Source organism: Passer domesticus, chromosome 1 (genome assembly GCF_036417665.1).
Source record: "Passer domesticus isolate bPasDom1 chromosome 1, bPasDom1.hap1, whole genome shotgun sequence".
In the NCBI taxonomy this organism is placed as follows: domain Eukaryota; kingdom Metazoa; phylum Chordata; class Aves; order Passeriformes; family Passeridae; genus Passer; species Passer domesticus.
In genome coordinates, this window is record NC_087474.1 from 15,748,114 (window position 1) to 15,760,536 (window position 12,423).

At 39.6% G+C, this 12,423-nt stretch overlaps 1 protein-coding gene across 7 annotated transcripts in view; it reads right to left on the minus strand.

Moving 5' to 3' along the window:
- Positions 1 to 12,423, minus strand: part of APBB1IP (amyloid beta precursor protein binding family B member 1 interacting protein) — a 75,602-nt gene that overhangs the window by 31,339 nt on the left and 31,840 nt on the right. For all 7 annotated transcript variants that reach the window (XM_064407300.1, XM_064407292.1, XM_064407257.1 and 4 more), the window contains 3 exons: positions 7,874 to 7,951; positions 4,821 to 4,980; positions 1,217 to 1,338 (listed from right to left, as the gene is read on the minus strand). In XM_064407300.1, the coding sequence (XP_064263370.1) occupies positions 1,217 to 1,338; positions 4,821 to 4,980; positions 7,874 to 7,951 (360 nt within the window). The remainder of the gene's footprint in view (positions 1 to 1,216; positions 1,339 to 4,820; positions 4,981 to 7,873; positions 7,952 to 12,423) is intronic.

A 12,423-nucleotide genomic window follows, 5' to 3' on the forward strand; every position in this document is an offset into this window, starting at 1 on the left:
AGACATGAGGACAGACCTACACTTTTGTTTGGTTCTGGCTTAGGTCATGTTTATTTTTAAATTTAGTTGCAACCAAAATGCAATATTCATCAGAACAGAATATGCATCAAAGTTTTACTTCCTGTTTGAGGTTCAGAGCCTTGCTCTAAACCATGTACCAAAATAACACTACAGTGTATGAATCAAAGGTAGAGTTGAGCCTCTGCTGCTGGGTAGGTTTATGTGCTCTAGAAAGGAGGACACTTTGAGCCACCATATTGTATTTCCAAACTTGGCTTTGCTGTTTCATATTAAAAATCAACATTAATCCATATGCACTGCAGGATAAGTTTTCTTTCCCTGACTGTGGATACTTATATCAATGAAGGAACCTTATTTTCTGTAGGTTTTATTTGAAACAGAGGCTCGTTCTATTAAAAAAAACCCAATTTTCTAATGAGCAGCTTGGTGAGATTTGCTGCCAAATTACATATTTGACTCATTTTTTTTTTCGGCAGTGCTGAATTGCTCATTTTTCTCTTGCTGCCCTTAGGAACAAACCAGATGCTCAATGAGCTAACAGTCAGCTGACATGGGGAAAAGATCCTGTGCCCCAGAATCCAGCAACTGTATGTTCCAGGATATTTGTAATACAGCTTTGACCAGATAACACAAGAAATACAACAATTTGTGTATACACCTATCTGAATAATTTGATGCAATTCAGTGTGCAGACCCTCCTTTACAAAGTTAATGTGCACAAGTTACTGATAACCCAATTCTTCTCAGCACAAACAAAATCCAGTAAATCCTCTGCAGCATTCAGTGTACCCTTTATGAAGTTTCATGGACAAGTGGCAAAAACTGGGCCTTCAGAGAAATGCTGATGTTCCTCAGCAGAAATAGTGGGGAAGCTGTAGTAATAACAAAGGGCAGGTTTTTACAGCTGTGCCATCTCACACAGTTCTAAGAGCTGAACCCAAGCAGTGGCCGGTACTGGAGGTGAACTACATGCTTCAGTTTTTACCTCTACAGACAGGACTCTAAAACAGTATCAGAAAAAAAGCAGAAAACTCTAATTTTCAAATCCTTGCATTCAAAATTCTGGTGGGTTTTTTGGTTGAAAATATAAGTTTTGCTTTCTCTGAACTGACAGAGCTGAAAGAAATTATTAATGTAAAAGGCAGCAAAAAACGACCTTAGTTTAGACTCTTATCCAAATACCATGTTAGCTTACCTGGGGATTTTTAAATAAAGCATATTTTTGACTTTTTTCCAAAAACAGGACCTTATTCTCAGTGTCTCGAGTCCAGTCTGATAACACTTCAACAACATTTTCATGGTCTTCAAAAAACCTTTCTGGAGAGACAGAAAAGATAATGTAAGACATTCAAAGTGTTTCTGCCCTCTCCTGAGGCTGCAGAAATTCCTGTGTAAGAATGTAATCATTATCTGATGTTCCCTCACTCAGGGCTGGACAATCCAGCATCTTTTCCACTGCACAGACGGCTGCAGAACCCGTCACACACCACACGAAACTGTGTCCCATGGAAGGGCAAAGCAGCTGCAGAAGCCACTTTATGTAGCTGTGCATGCTCCTGGATTCCTCCTGAATCTCTGTACTGCTGCCTGAAGACTGCAAAGGATGGAAGCAGCAACCCACCAGGCGTAGACAGTAACACCCATGTATTTCATGGCTTTCTGCTTTTGATTGATTTTGTTATTTTTAAGTTTTGCAGTACTGCAGACAGGGGGGTGAAAGAAGGGATATATATAAACCTCAGCTAATTAATTTAAAAAAAAAGACTGAATTTGTCTTTTTACTTCTTTTACAATGAAGATTTGCTTTTTGTCAGCAGGATGAATTCTATGCATTGGAAATAAAATGTTTGGTTTTAAGCAACTATATTTAAAATCACAAATAGCAAAGTAGAAAAAAATACAAAGACAGAACTGATATCAAGATATACTGGTTCACCCAGCATCTCTGTAGTTAACCTTACCAGAGATGTGAGAAACCTAATGTCAGCTCTGTCCCCTCCTGATCTGCTCTGAGCCCCACTCCTCCACCCAGGAAAGCCACAGGGTGTGATGAGATTAGATAACTCTGAAACCCCAGGATGATTTATATAAGATTACTCAACATAAAACCCTACAACTTCAGTACTGGGATAGGGAATTCACCCAGCTCCAATTTTCAGTAGAATTTTGGCAGTTTCCTGGGAACAGCCATACTCCCATTCCTGTGGTCTTTGGTGATCACATCTTCCAATGGCCTTGACTGGCCCAGAATCAGAGGAAGTAACAAAGCATGCATTTTGTAGGCTTTCTTTAACACTTGTTACTTTTGACATGGGTTTAGTACATGCTATCCAACCCATATCTTGTGAATTAATTAAATTCACAGAATGACATTAGCTTCAAGACCCATTCACATGTACCCAGTAACTTTTAACACCAACAACATAACATTCCTCATTTAGCAACTGGTACTTCTGCAATGCACTGGAAATAGAAAGCACTATATAAAATCCCATACAGTTCAAAACAGGCATGAAAGAATTCTCAGCCAGTAACATTAATTTTTGCCACATATATTTTTGTTTCTTCACTTGCTGCATCAGGTTTTTCCTGTATGAAAAACGTGATTTTATTATCCTCAGGAGGGTCTTTGTAATAATTAATTTACCTAAAAAAAGTCATATCTGGATGCCTATTATAAGACTATAATGGTCTTTATTGCAAAATAGATGCTGGTATGTACAGCCCAGTGTTACATCACCATGTCACTACTGAGATTATTTGTGATATTAAACACGTATTTAGTTTTAAAGTGTTGTTTATTTTATTTACAATTATAGTCTTTCAAAATAAACACATATGTAAGACAACCTGTCAAGGATCTTGTGATATAAAAGTAGCTTGGACCTTCAATTCAGCAAGAATTATTTGCTGCTCAGATTTGCTTCTTAAAGTAAACACAATTTTATTCTCTTTAATACTAATGTGGAAAGCAGACAGAAAGATAAAGTGCAGAAAAGTTCTGTCTTTGTGCTGATAGTAATAAAGCTATCTAGAGCAGCCAAGAAGAATACTGACAAAAATAAAGAATGGCTCACATTGTTCTGATTTTGAACAAAATTAACTACATGTTGCTGTGCATTGGAAGCAGAAGAAAGAACAAGTACCATTCCATTCATATTGAAACTGCCTTCTGCAAACAAAAAGGCTCCATCCTCAGCAGATCTGGACCTGGTAATAGATCACTACATCAGGAGTTAATAAATTTTTCCTTTTTTCTTGAACCAGATACAAGTTTACTTCCTTTCGTATTTTTGTTCTGTCCTGGCTTTATTAATAATTTTTATTCATTATGAAAGTAATTCCTTACTATACCAATACCCTAACACCAACCAAAATCACCTAGCATTAGCTGGGACTAAAGTAGCACAACTAATTTTCACAAAAAAATTCCAACCATTTACCCCTATGTTTGTAGCAAACAATCTCCTTGATACCTTCAGTTTTAACTGCATTATGGGAAATTCAAATATCTATCCAGATTATGAAGAAACACAAGTACATTCTTTTTAATGACTATGGAGATTCAGCAACCATATGTTTATTGCTATGTCATCCTAATACTCAGACATGTTTGTCCAAGTCACACTGGACAAAAAGGAAGCAAATTTCTAAGATGGGAAAACACTCCAAAATTATTCAGTGACCTTTTTCAGATTTCTAGGGTCAAATGACATTTCCAGTCTTTTCTCAGTTAAGATAAGCAAGTTCAAAAGAATGCAGCACCATTATCTTAATCAAGTAGCAAGAACAGATTGGCAGTAAATTTCTGTACCACTCTTACAAGCAGATGAGCATCTCCTTGCTCATGACCAGTTGGGCTTTTTTCCAGTTATTTTAAAATTTCTATCATTTAATTTAGCAGAATAACTACACCTCGGACTCTTTTAAAGTGCAATATTGATCTTTGACTTTCTTTGAGAATTTTCCTATCTCTGCTGGGTGACTGTAAACAGAATGTTAAAGGCTGTTTGACAATTTCCCATTTCTCTAGGTCAAATGCGACTCTGAAAGAAAGTTGTGGCAATTTTACTTCTCCTTTTGATGTCAATACCTTTTCAATCTGGCAGATAAAAAATTCTGAAATATTTCACAATTAGAGAATACTGTGTTCTTAATAAAAGAAACTTTGAAGCCTTTTTCAAACAAGACTTATTATGTTGCACAGAACAATTTCTAAGTTTTGCACAGCTGTTTCCTAGGACCTGGAGGCCAGGTTAATTACTCCAGAAGTCATAACTCACCATCATAAGAGCTGCAGCCCCATGACAGAGCAGTGCCCTGTACACAGCTACACTTAAACGATGACCACAAATGAAGAGCATTAGAAATGACTGAAACACTTCTCACAGAGTCTTGTTAAATGACATTTGTTCAGCCAGTATGTAATACATGGCTGCTGACAGCACGCCAGCACTGCATCCTCTCTTCAAAAAGTGGATTTGAGTACTGCTGTCTTTGGGTTTGTCATCACCCTGAAATTCACATGGCTCCTTCATTTTGTGTAAAATAAAATAATGGAAGTGGTGAAAAGCATGGAGCCTTCTGCAGGTCCCAGCACAGCTGGCAGGACTCATTTCTACAGCACAAACACACCAAACATATTCCTGCAGCATCCCTCAGCTTAGAGTCTGTGATGTTCCAACACCAGGGGACACATGGGCAGGAGAAATGTTACTATCTGCTCAAGATTACCAACACTTACCTGATCTTTCAAGATTACCAGCCCTCCATCTATTTGCTATGACTACAGCACTTACCAATCTGCAGCTCAGGGTACATCTCATACAGACACCAGTCGACGTTGCAGTCACAATGGGTTTTCTCAAAGAGATTGTCCAAAACATCCCGCGCCACCTGGCGCTCATCCACCATCAGAGACTTGGTGCTGTTATCGTTCATGTGCACCTTGATAACAAGCTGAGAACAAAGTCACAGAACAGTCAGTTAATTTCAGAAGCAACAAAAGGACTAGTCTGAATCTGCTAACACAGATAAGACAGATAAAGGCTGAAGGTTATTACTGATTTAAAGGCATCCTGTCCCACAGCGAGCTGAGAGAATAAAATAGCTCCGAAATTTTCACATTATAATTTTCACCAAAATAAAGATCTTTTCTCTGAAAATAAAATTAAGCCTTGTCCTATGCATGACTTCAGGAAAGGTGAAATTGCTATGAAGAAAAAGCAGAAGTTAATCTCTTCTCTAAATCTACCAGATGTGCAATTAAGGAAAATGCTTGATAGGGAAACCAAGTGCAAAAGGACAGAGCATCCTTAATGCAAGCTACAAATGTGGAAAATTTAGTTTTAAATAGAAAAAGAATGGAAGAATCTTGCCATGCCAACAAAATAATCTGAAATTGGATTGTACTAAGATGGGCCATAGTCCAACTGTCATCAATAAGAAAACAGATGAGTTCACAGAATATGCTGAGTTGGAAGCGACCCATCAGGATCATTGAGTCCATCTCCTGGTCCTGCACAGGACAAGCCCAAGAGCATTGCTCCATGTGCCCAAGAGCATTGTTCAAATGTTTCTTGAACTCTGTCAGGCTTGGTGCTGCAAACACTTTTCTGGCGGGCCTGTTCCAGGCCATTCTCTTGGCTTCTGTCGCTGGCCACCACAGAGAAAAAATCCCCTCCTCTTCCCCTTATGAGTTACTAACTGACCAAATTAACCTAATACACTCATTACTTCTTTATATGGTGAAGTATTTGTCAAACAAGAAACACAGTGAACTTTCTTCAGAGAGGAACAATGCAAGAAAATGCTGAAGTACCTAAAATGTGATAAAGAACTGGAAGTACCTTACAAGAAAGTACTTAAAATGCTCCATTAGTACTGAAAACAGTAGAATAATTCTATACAAGGTCTGCACATTGCTGGTGAGTTGGGGGGACTTTCCATATTTTTCTTTAAATAGCTCTTTATTTTAAAACATGTGCATAAGAAGCTTTTAAGTTCTATAGAGACAATCTGTGTAAAAGGTCAGGTAGAAGCAGAGTTATGATCCCCAAGAGAAAATCTACACTGTCTCTGAAAAGCAAAAACAAATGTAACAAAAGCCATGAACTTGTTTTGATTCCAATTCTTGTAAGAAGAATCTTCTCTAAAATAAGCATCTGAGCTATAGTGCAGTACAGAAAAAGAAGTGTTGTACATGCATAATCTAACACATTTAAGGCAAAAGGGGACTTCTGTCTGGTTCTAACTGACTGCTCAGAAACATGCCTGCAGCTTCCATCTTCACAGAATCACAAAACAGCTGAGACTGGAAGGCTCCTCGGGTGATCATCCAGTCCAGTTGCCCGGGCAAGCAGGGCCACCTAGAGGCCCATGGCAGGACCCTGTCCAGATGGTTTGTTACCATCTCCAGGAAGGGGGACTCCACAACCTGCCAGGGCAACCTCTGCCAGGCTCACCCACCCTCAGAGTGAAGAAGTGTTTCCTCGTGTTCAGAGCCTCCTGTGTTTCAGTTTGTGTCCACTGCCTGGTCCCATCACTGGGCAGCTCTGAAGAGAGCCCAGCTCCATTCTCTTTCCACCCTCTCTTGAGGTTTTTCTAGAGACAGACAAGCACCACACAGACCCCTCTCTTCCCTAGCCAATCTCAGCCTCTCCTCACAGGAGATACTCCTGATCATCTTCACAATACTTTCTGATCATCTTCCATTGGGATGGAACTCTCCTGAGTTTGAAGGAGGTGATGTTTAAATATTAACCAGATTTCTTGATCCCTTCTTCCCATCAGGAAGTTCCACATGGGAGTCTTCCAAGATCTTTGAAGAAGCCAGAGTCTGCTCTCCTGAAGTCCAAGGCTGTGAGCTTGCATTTCACCATCATCCCTGCCCTCTGCTTTCAGTAAAAGAGAGAAAACCAGTTTTCTTGACAATATTTAGTCAATTTAGAATTCAAGAATGACACAGTAATTTCATTATAGTGACACAGTCACTATAGTTACTTCTATCATATGGCTCCAAATATTCAGAGGGAGGTGGGGGGGAAGTTGGGAAAGAAAAAGTCTCCCAAAAGAGAATTGCTAACACTGCAAGGAAAAGAGGGTGACCAGTGAGCAGTCATAACTTTAGTTACAGAGCTTTACAACGTCAGCATCGGTGAAATCCTCCCAAGACATTCTCTCAGAAGGAGCATTTATAGATGAACATAAAGTGTTCTCTGGGAACCATCTCAAGATTGGACATTCCCAAATTTATTGGAAATGTCCATTCTTCCTGGAAGCTCTGCAGGCTCCAACACTTTCCATCTTCTTTGAGCAAGACTGAAACGTTATGACTGTTTTTAGTCCACATCCATTATTCAGAGTTACTGAACACCTGCAGCTTCGAATTTGTTGGTCTAAAATAATTTCTATTATACTTATACATTACTACAACTGCTGTGAAAAGATTTAGCAATAAGACCCTCATTAATTTAATAGGGATTAGCTAAATCCACATCTACTATGAAGAAAAGTTTAATACTCCTGGAATCAGCACAGCATAAGTAAGCAACATTTTCATGTATACTCTACTTTCTCTAAAGCAACTTATCAGCCCAGTGGGTTTTGTCCGAAAACTGAAAAAAAGAAAAAAAGGCAGCACTTTCCAAGTCCTCTAAAAAATAAATCCATTGGAGGTAGCATTCACCCAGGGACTTCTCTTGATGTGGATGACAAGAACTTCACAGAGTATCTTTACAGATAAAATAAAGAAAAGCCTAGTCATTTTAGTAAGAAACTTATTATTAAGAAGAATGTTAACAGATATTTAGGTGGTAGCTCTAATGGTAGCATTTACTCTTTTATGGCTCACCTTTTTAACTTTGGCTTCCTTCAGTTTCTCCAATGCAAGTTTAATCTTTTCAGCTTTAGCCTTTGCCTCTAGTTCTTCCTGAAAAGACACAAGATATTTAGTATATTTTTAAGTAATCTCAGCAATTTACATTTACTTGAAAAGGGTTGTTTCTTGATACTTATATCCTGAAGATAAAGCTTCTCACAGCAAACTTCATACATACACACAGATAACTTCCAGCCTTCCTTGACCTAATATCCTTCAGCCAAAAGCTTTGATTTGCAAGTCCAGTGCCCCCTGCTGTTGCTCAGCCAAATAGTTCTTACATGATCTGTTCCTCAAATGCTACAAGAATGCCTGAAAACTGGACTCTTCTATGTTTCTGTACATACAGCTGGTACAAAAGAGAAGGTGAAGGAAGATCCAGCCTTAGTGAAATAGCATTGTGGATGCAGCTGCTTGGAAGGAAACTCACTTCTCATTAGGGTAAGAGAACTAGAATTTGTAGGATTTTACTGAAATTTTGGCTTGCAATTACACCACTTATAATTTTATACTCTGTGTTCAATACATTAATTTACGTGAATGTTTTGACTTGCCACATATGATCTCTTACTGCACAGATACTTACTGAGAGGAACACCTCCATTAGTTAGCTTTTATTCTATGAATGGACCTATTCATATTAACACAGACACAGTTAGAGCACACAAGTTCATTCCACAGTAAGAATCCCAAAAATCTCAGTATCACCCAGCTCTTCTTTTACCACACAGCTCTATCAGTGTCATGCCTCTCTCTTAATATCAATGACATTTGTGATCCAAGAAGACTCTGGATCCCCAGGTGCTAGGAATTTTAGCTACATGTACCAAACATAGTATTAGGTGCCTGGTGTTGCCTCTGTGACTGCTGTACAGATTGGGACTGTTCCTTTATGCCATCTCTCCTCCAGAACTCTATTCCAGTCACATTTGGAGTTGGAAAAGCACATTTTGGACAGCAGGTGACTGTGGTTCCTGAGGCTGCCTTGGACTCCTGCAGTACTACTGGAGGGTTCCACTTCTTTCCAAATTAACATCCCTGTTGCCTCTACTGACGACTGTCTTGTATTTGCTGTTTTGCCTCTCTGCTGATTTTTGCTGTCCCTGTTGCTCTCTTACTTTCACAGCTTCCTTTGTTTAAAAGGGGTAGGATTTTGTGCTACGCTACTCACAGACAACCAACTTACAGTCTAGGACTGTGGGAGAAAGTTCTTGTTCTGCTTCCACACAAGATTTCTGTTACCTTCAGCCTCTATTTACTACCCTAAAGTAAAAATTTTTAGTGGTCTTCACACCAAGAGAACTGACTGCAACTCACAGAAGATGCACTTGCAGGAAAATAAGCCTAAGCATTGCCATCACTTCCCTGTTACTGAGATATCATACAACCATAGCAAAGAAAGAGAAAGAAGGTTATCTTATTCATCCCAAGTTGTGGGACATGTTCAACAGCAGCTAAAGTACTCCTGACTGACATCCCTCCTCCTGAACTAAACATCTTTTGTTTTATCACTGCTTCAAGCATGTTTCCTGTTATCAAATTCTCCACTATAAATATCATGCAATCAGTTAAAAATATATCTTTTTTTTCTCTGCAGGTGTGGAAATTTGCATTGCTATAGCTCAGCAGTGCTTAACTTAGAGAATCCAAAAAAAGCCTCTGTAGTTGAACACAAGCAGTTGCACAAAGGTGGCTGCTGCAGTGAGGCTGATGGCTGTACAGAGGGAAAAGCACACAGCCTCTCACGCTGTGGCCCTCCCCTTACCACCTCTATGCAGCAAGCAGGAAAAGCATCTTAACCAAAGTTGTTGAGTGTGGTGTGGGTGGGCTTTTTGATGAGAATTTTAGGCAGGTATAATTCAGGCTTCATCTGCATGTGGCCTGTGTTGAACAGAGTTCTCACACTGTATAAATCTGTGCAACAGAGCTCTCACCTGACAGCCTTCACAGTTTCACAAGCTTTGACTTAATGCAGAAAAAGGAAATAAGCTGTTTTCTAATATGCAGAATTTTAGCAGTGCTAGAGAAATGTTTTGACAAGCTACAGGATTTATTTTCCCACTTCAGGATCATCACCATGTTTTCTGGATCTTTAAACAGAAGCACATAAAGTCATCATGTCAATAGCAAATGATGAAGCTTTATTTAGCTTAAGGACAGTTTTAAATACAAATGTCAGGGTTGATGGAAACTTATGAGACAGCACTATGCTTCCCTGAAAGAAAGGCTGTACTTCTTTATTTTGGCACACCTAAAGGTTAGAAAATAGGGTCTTAATATCACAGCTGCACTGGGAACTACTAACACTGCTCTTATTTGACTGTAGATAACCAGAAGTGTTAAACACAACTTCAGCCATGATTGGCTCAAGAATCACTTATCAAGAATCTGGCTAACAGGAACATGGTTTTTGATGACACAAAATACATTCCACTTACAGCTGAATTTCATTCTACTGAGCAGAAATGTCATGTCAAAGCAAATACTCATCAAGACTGAATATTAATTTGAAATAGATTCTTTCCATAATAATTTGAAATGATTATTACCTCCATCATTCACACTGCAACCTGTGTAATAGCCCTGTGGGCAATTTTGTGGACAGTAAGCCACAGTAGGTATGCCATTAGTATTTGAGTACAACCTGTATCATAAAATGAGGCAAAGGCTGCAGGAAAAAGCCAAACCAATGCCTTAATGAGGAAAAAAAGTATTGCCACTATATTCCTTAGAAATGCTTCTTCTACAACCTGTTCCTATCCTTCTCTGACACTCCCCAAATCTGGAAAGAGAACAGAATATCATTAGAGATCAGTCTCAGAGGAATAGTTCAACTGAGGGAGAAGTGATTTTTGGCTACATTTTTTTCATATAGAATTCCAGTTGTGTTTAGCAAGTATATTCTCTCTCCACTCTAAAATCTTGTTTGATCTTCAGGTAATGTACAATGTCAGTTCATAAAGAATTAGCTCAGTACAACACTCAATGGAAATAAATTCATCATGGGTGATTGCATTGAGCTTTAGATCCCAGCATCAATAAAAATGCAGCCTGGAAGAGAGGTCTGAGGGTCCATAGTCAGGCTCCTGCCCAAAGCAGGATGGCCACCAACATTAGATCAGGTCAGTCATGATTTTGCATAGCAAAGCTTGGAAAACCGTCAAAGAAGGGGAATCTGGGATCTCTCTTGGTCACCTCTTCCAGTGCTACACCACCATCTGAAGTGGAAGACATTTTCCTGATGTCCTCTCTGAAAACTACAAAGCTACAACATGTAGCTGTTGCCACTTCCATGTTAGTGACCTTCACCACCATGGAAGAATCTGGCTCCACCAGCTTTGCATCTATCCTTCAGGCATGTTTAGGCTGTCATTAGATCACTCCCCAGCCTCCTCTGTCAGACTGGACAGGCACACTCCCTCCCTCCCTGTCCTTGCTGGCCCTGATCACTGCATGCCTCTGGCCATTCCATCAGCTCTCTGATGGACACTCTCCAGTATCTCCACATCCAGAACAGAGTGCAGCATTCCAGCAGTGGGACCACCAGTGCCAAGAGAAAGGAACAATAACTCCTTAGCTTGCTGGCCATACTCCTCCCAACTGAGGCTAGTTTCCTCTACTGAGATGATCTTTCACTCAAGGCTCTTACTACCTGTGGTATCCAGCAGGATCTCCTTTCAGCAGGGCTGCTGCTCAGCCTGTCCTTTCCCAAACTGGTTAGCACACCCCAGGTGCAGGACCTTGCACCTTGCTGGGTTTCTGAGAGTTTTGCTGGCCTAGTCCTCGTGTTTTAAGTCCCCCTGCGTTGAAGGTCTGCCAGTGATCTTGACAGTCAGTGCCCTTAAAAGCATCTTCAGCACAGCTGCAGGTGGGTTTTTATGTCATCACTCAGGTCACAGACGAAAATGCTAAACAATATAAATCCCAGTGCTGATCCCACTTGCAACTAGACAGCAAATCACTGACTAGCTCTTGAGTCTGGCCAGTCGCAGCCCACCTAACTAGCTACCCTTCCAGACCATACTTGTCAGCTGACAAACCAGACTACTTGAAGTTTGGTACTTCCTTAAAGTCTGAGTCTAAATGAAGATGGGGAAATTTTTGAAGGAAATGGATAGAACTCATCTCTTCTATATCAGTCCTACTAGTTACATAAATTACTTCAGGTTTTGAAGGTGTTTAGCTGGTATTTTGCAAATGTTGATATTCCTTTAAGACAGGAAGTGAACTATTATCTTTGAGATGAAGAAAAATGGCAAAGCTTCTCCCATATGTTTATGAGTTTCATTCTTCAAACAGTATTGAAAGGTCCTATGCATGAAATGAAGCTTTATCTAGTGAATCACTTTTTATGCCATCAGACATATCCAATTTTCCTATTCAATTTTCTGTTCCTTTTGCTGAATATGTCTGCTGTATAATTCCAAACACAGGGGCATCAGTGGTGTTAAGGTGATTCATATTCAGTTCACGTGGGCTTTTAAACAGCAATGAATTGACCACGGTTTTAAGCAAAACTGACT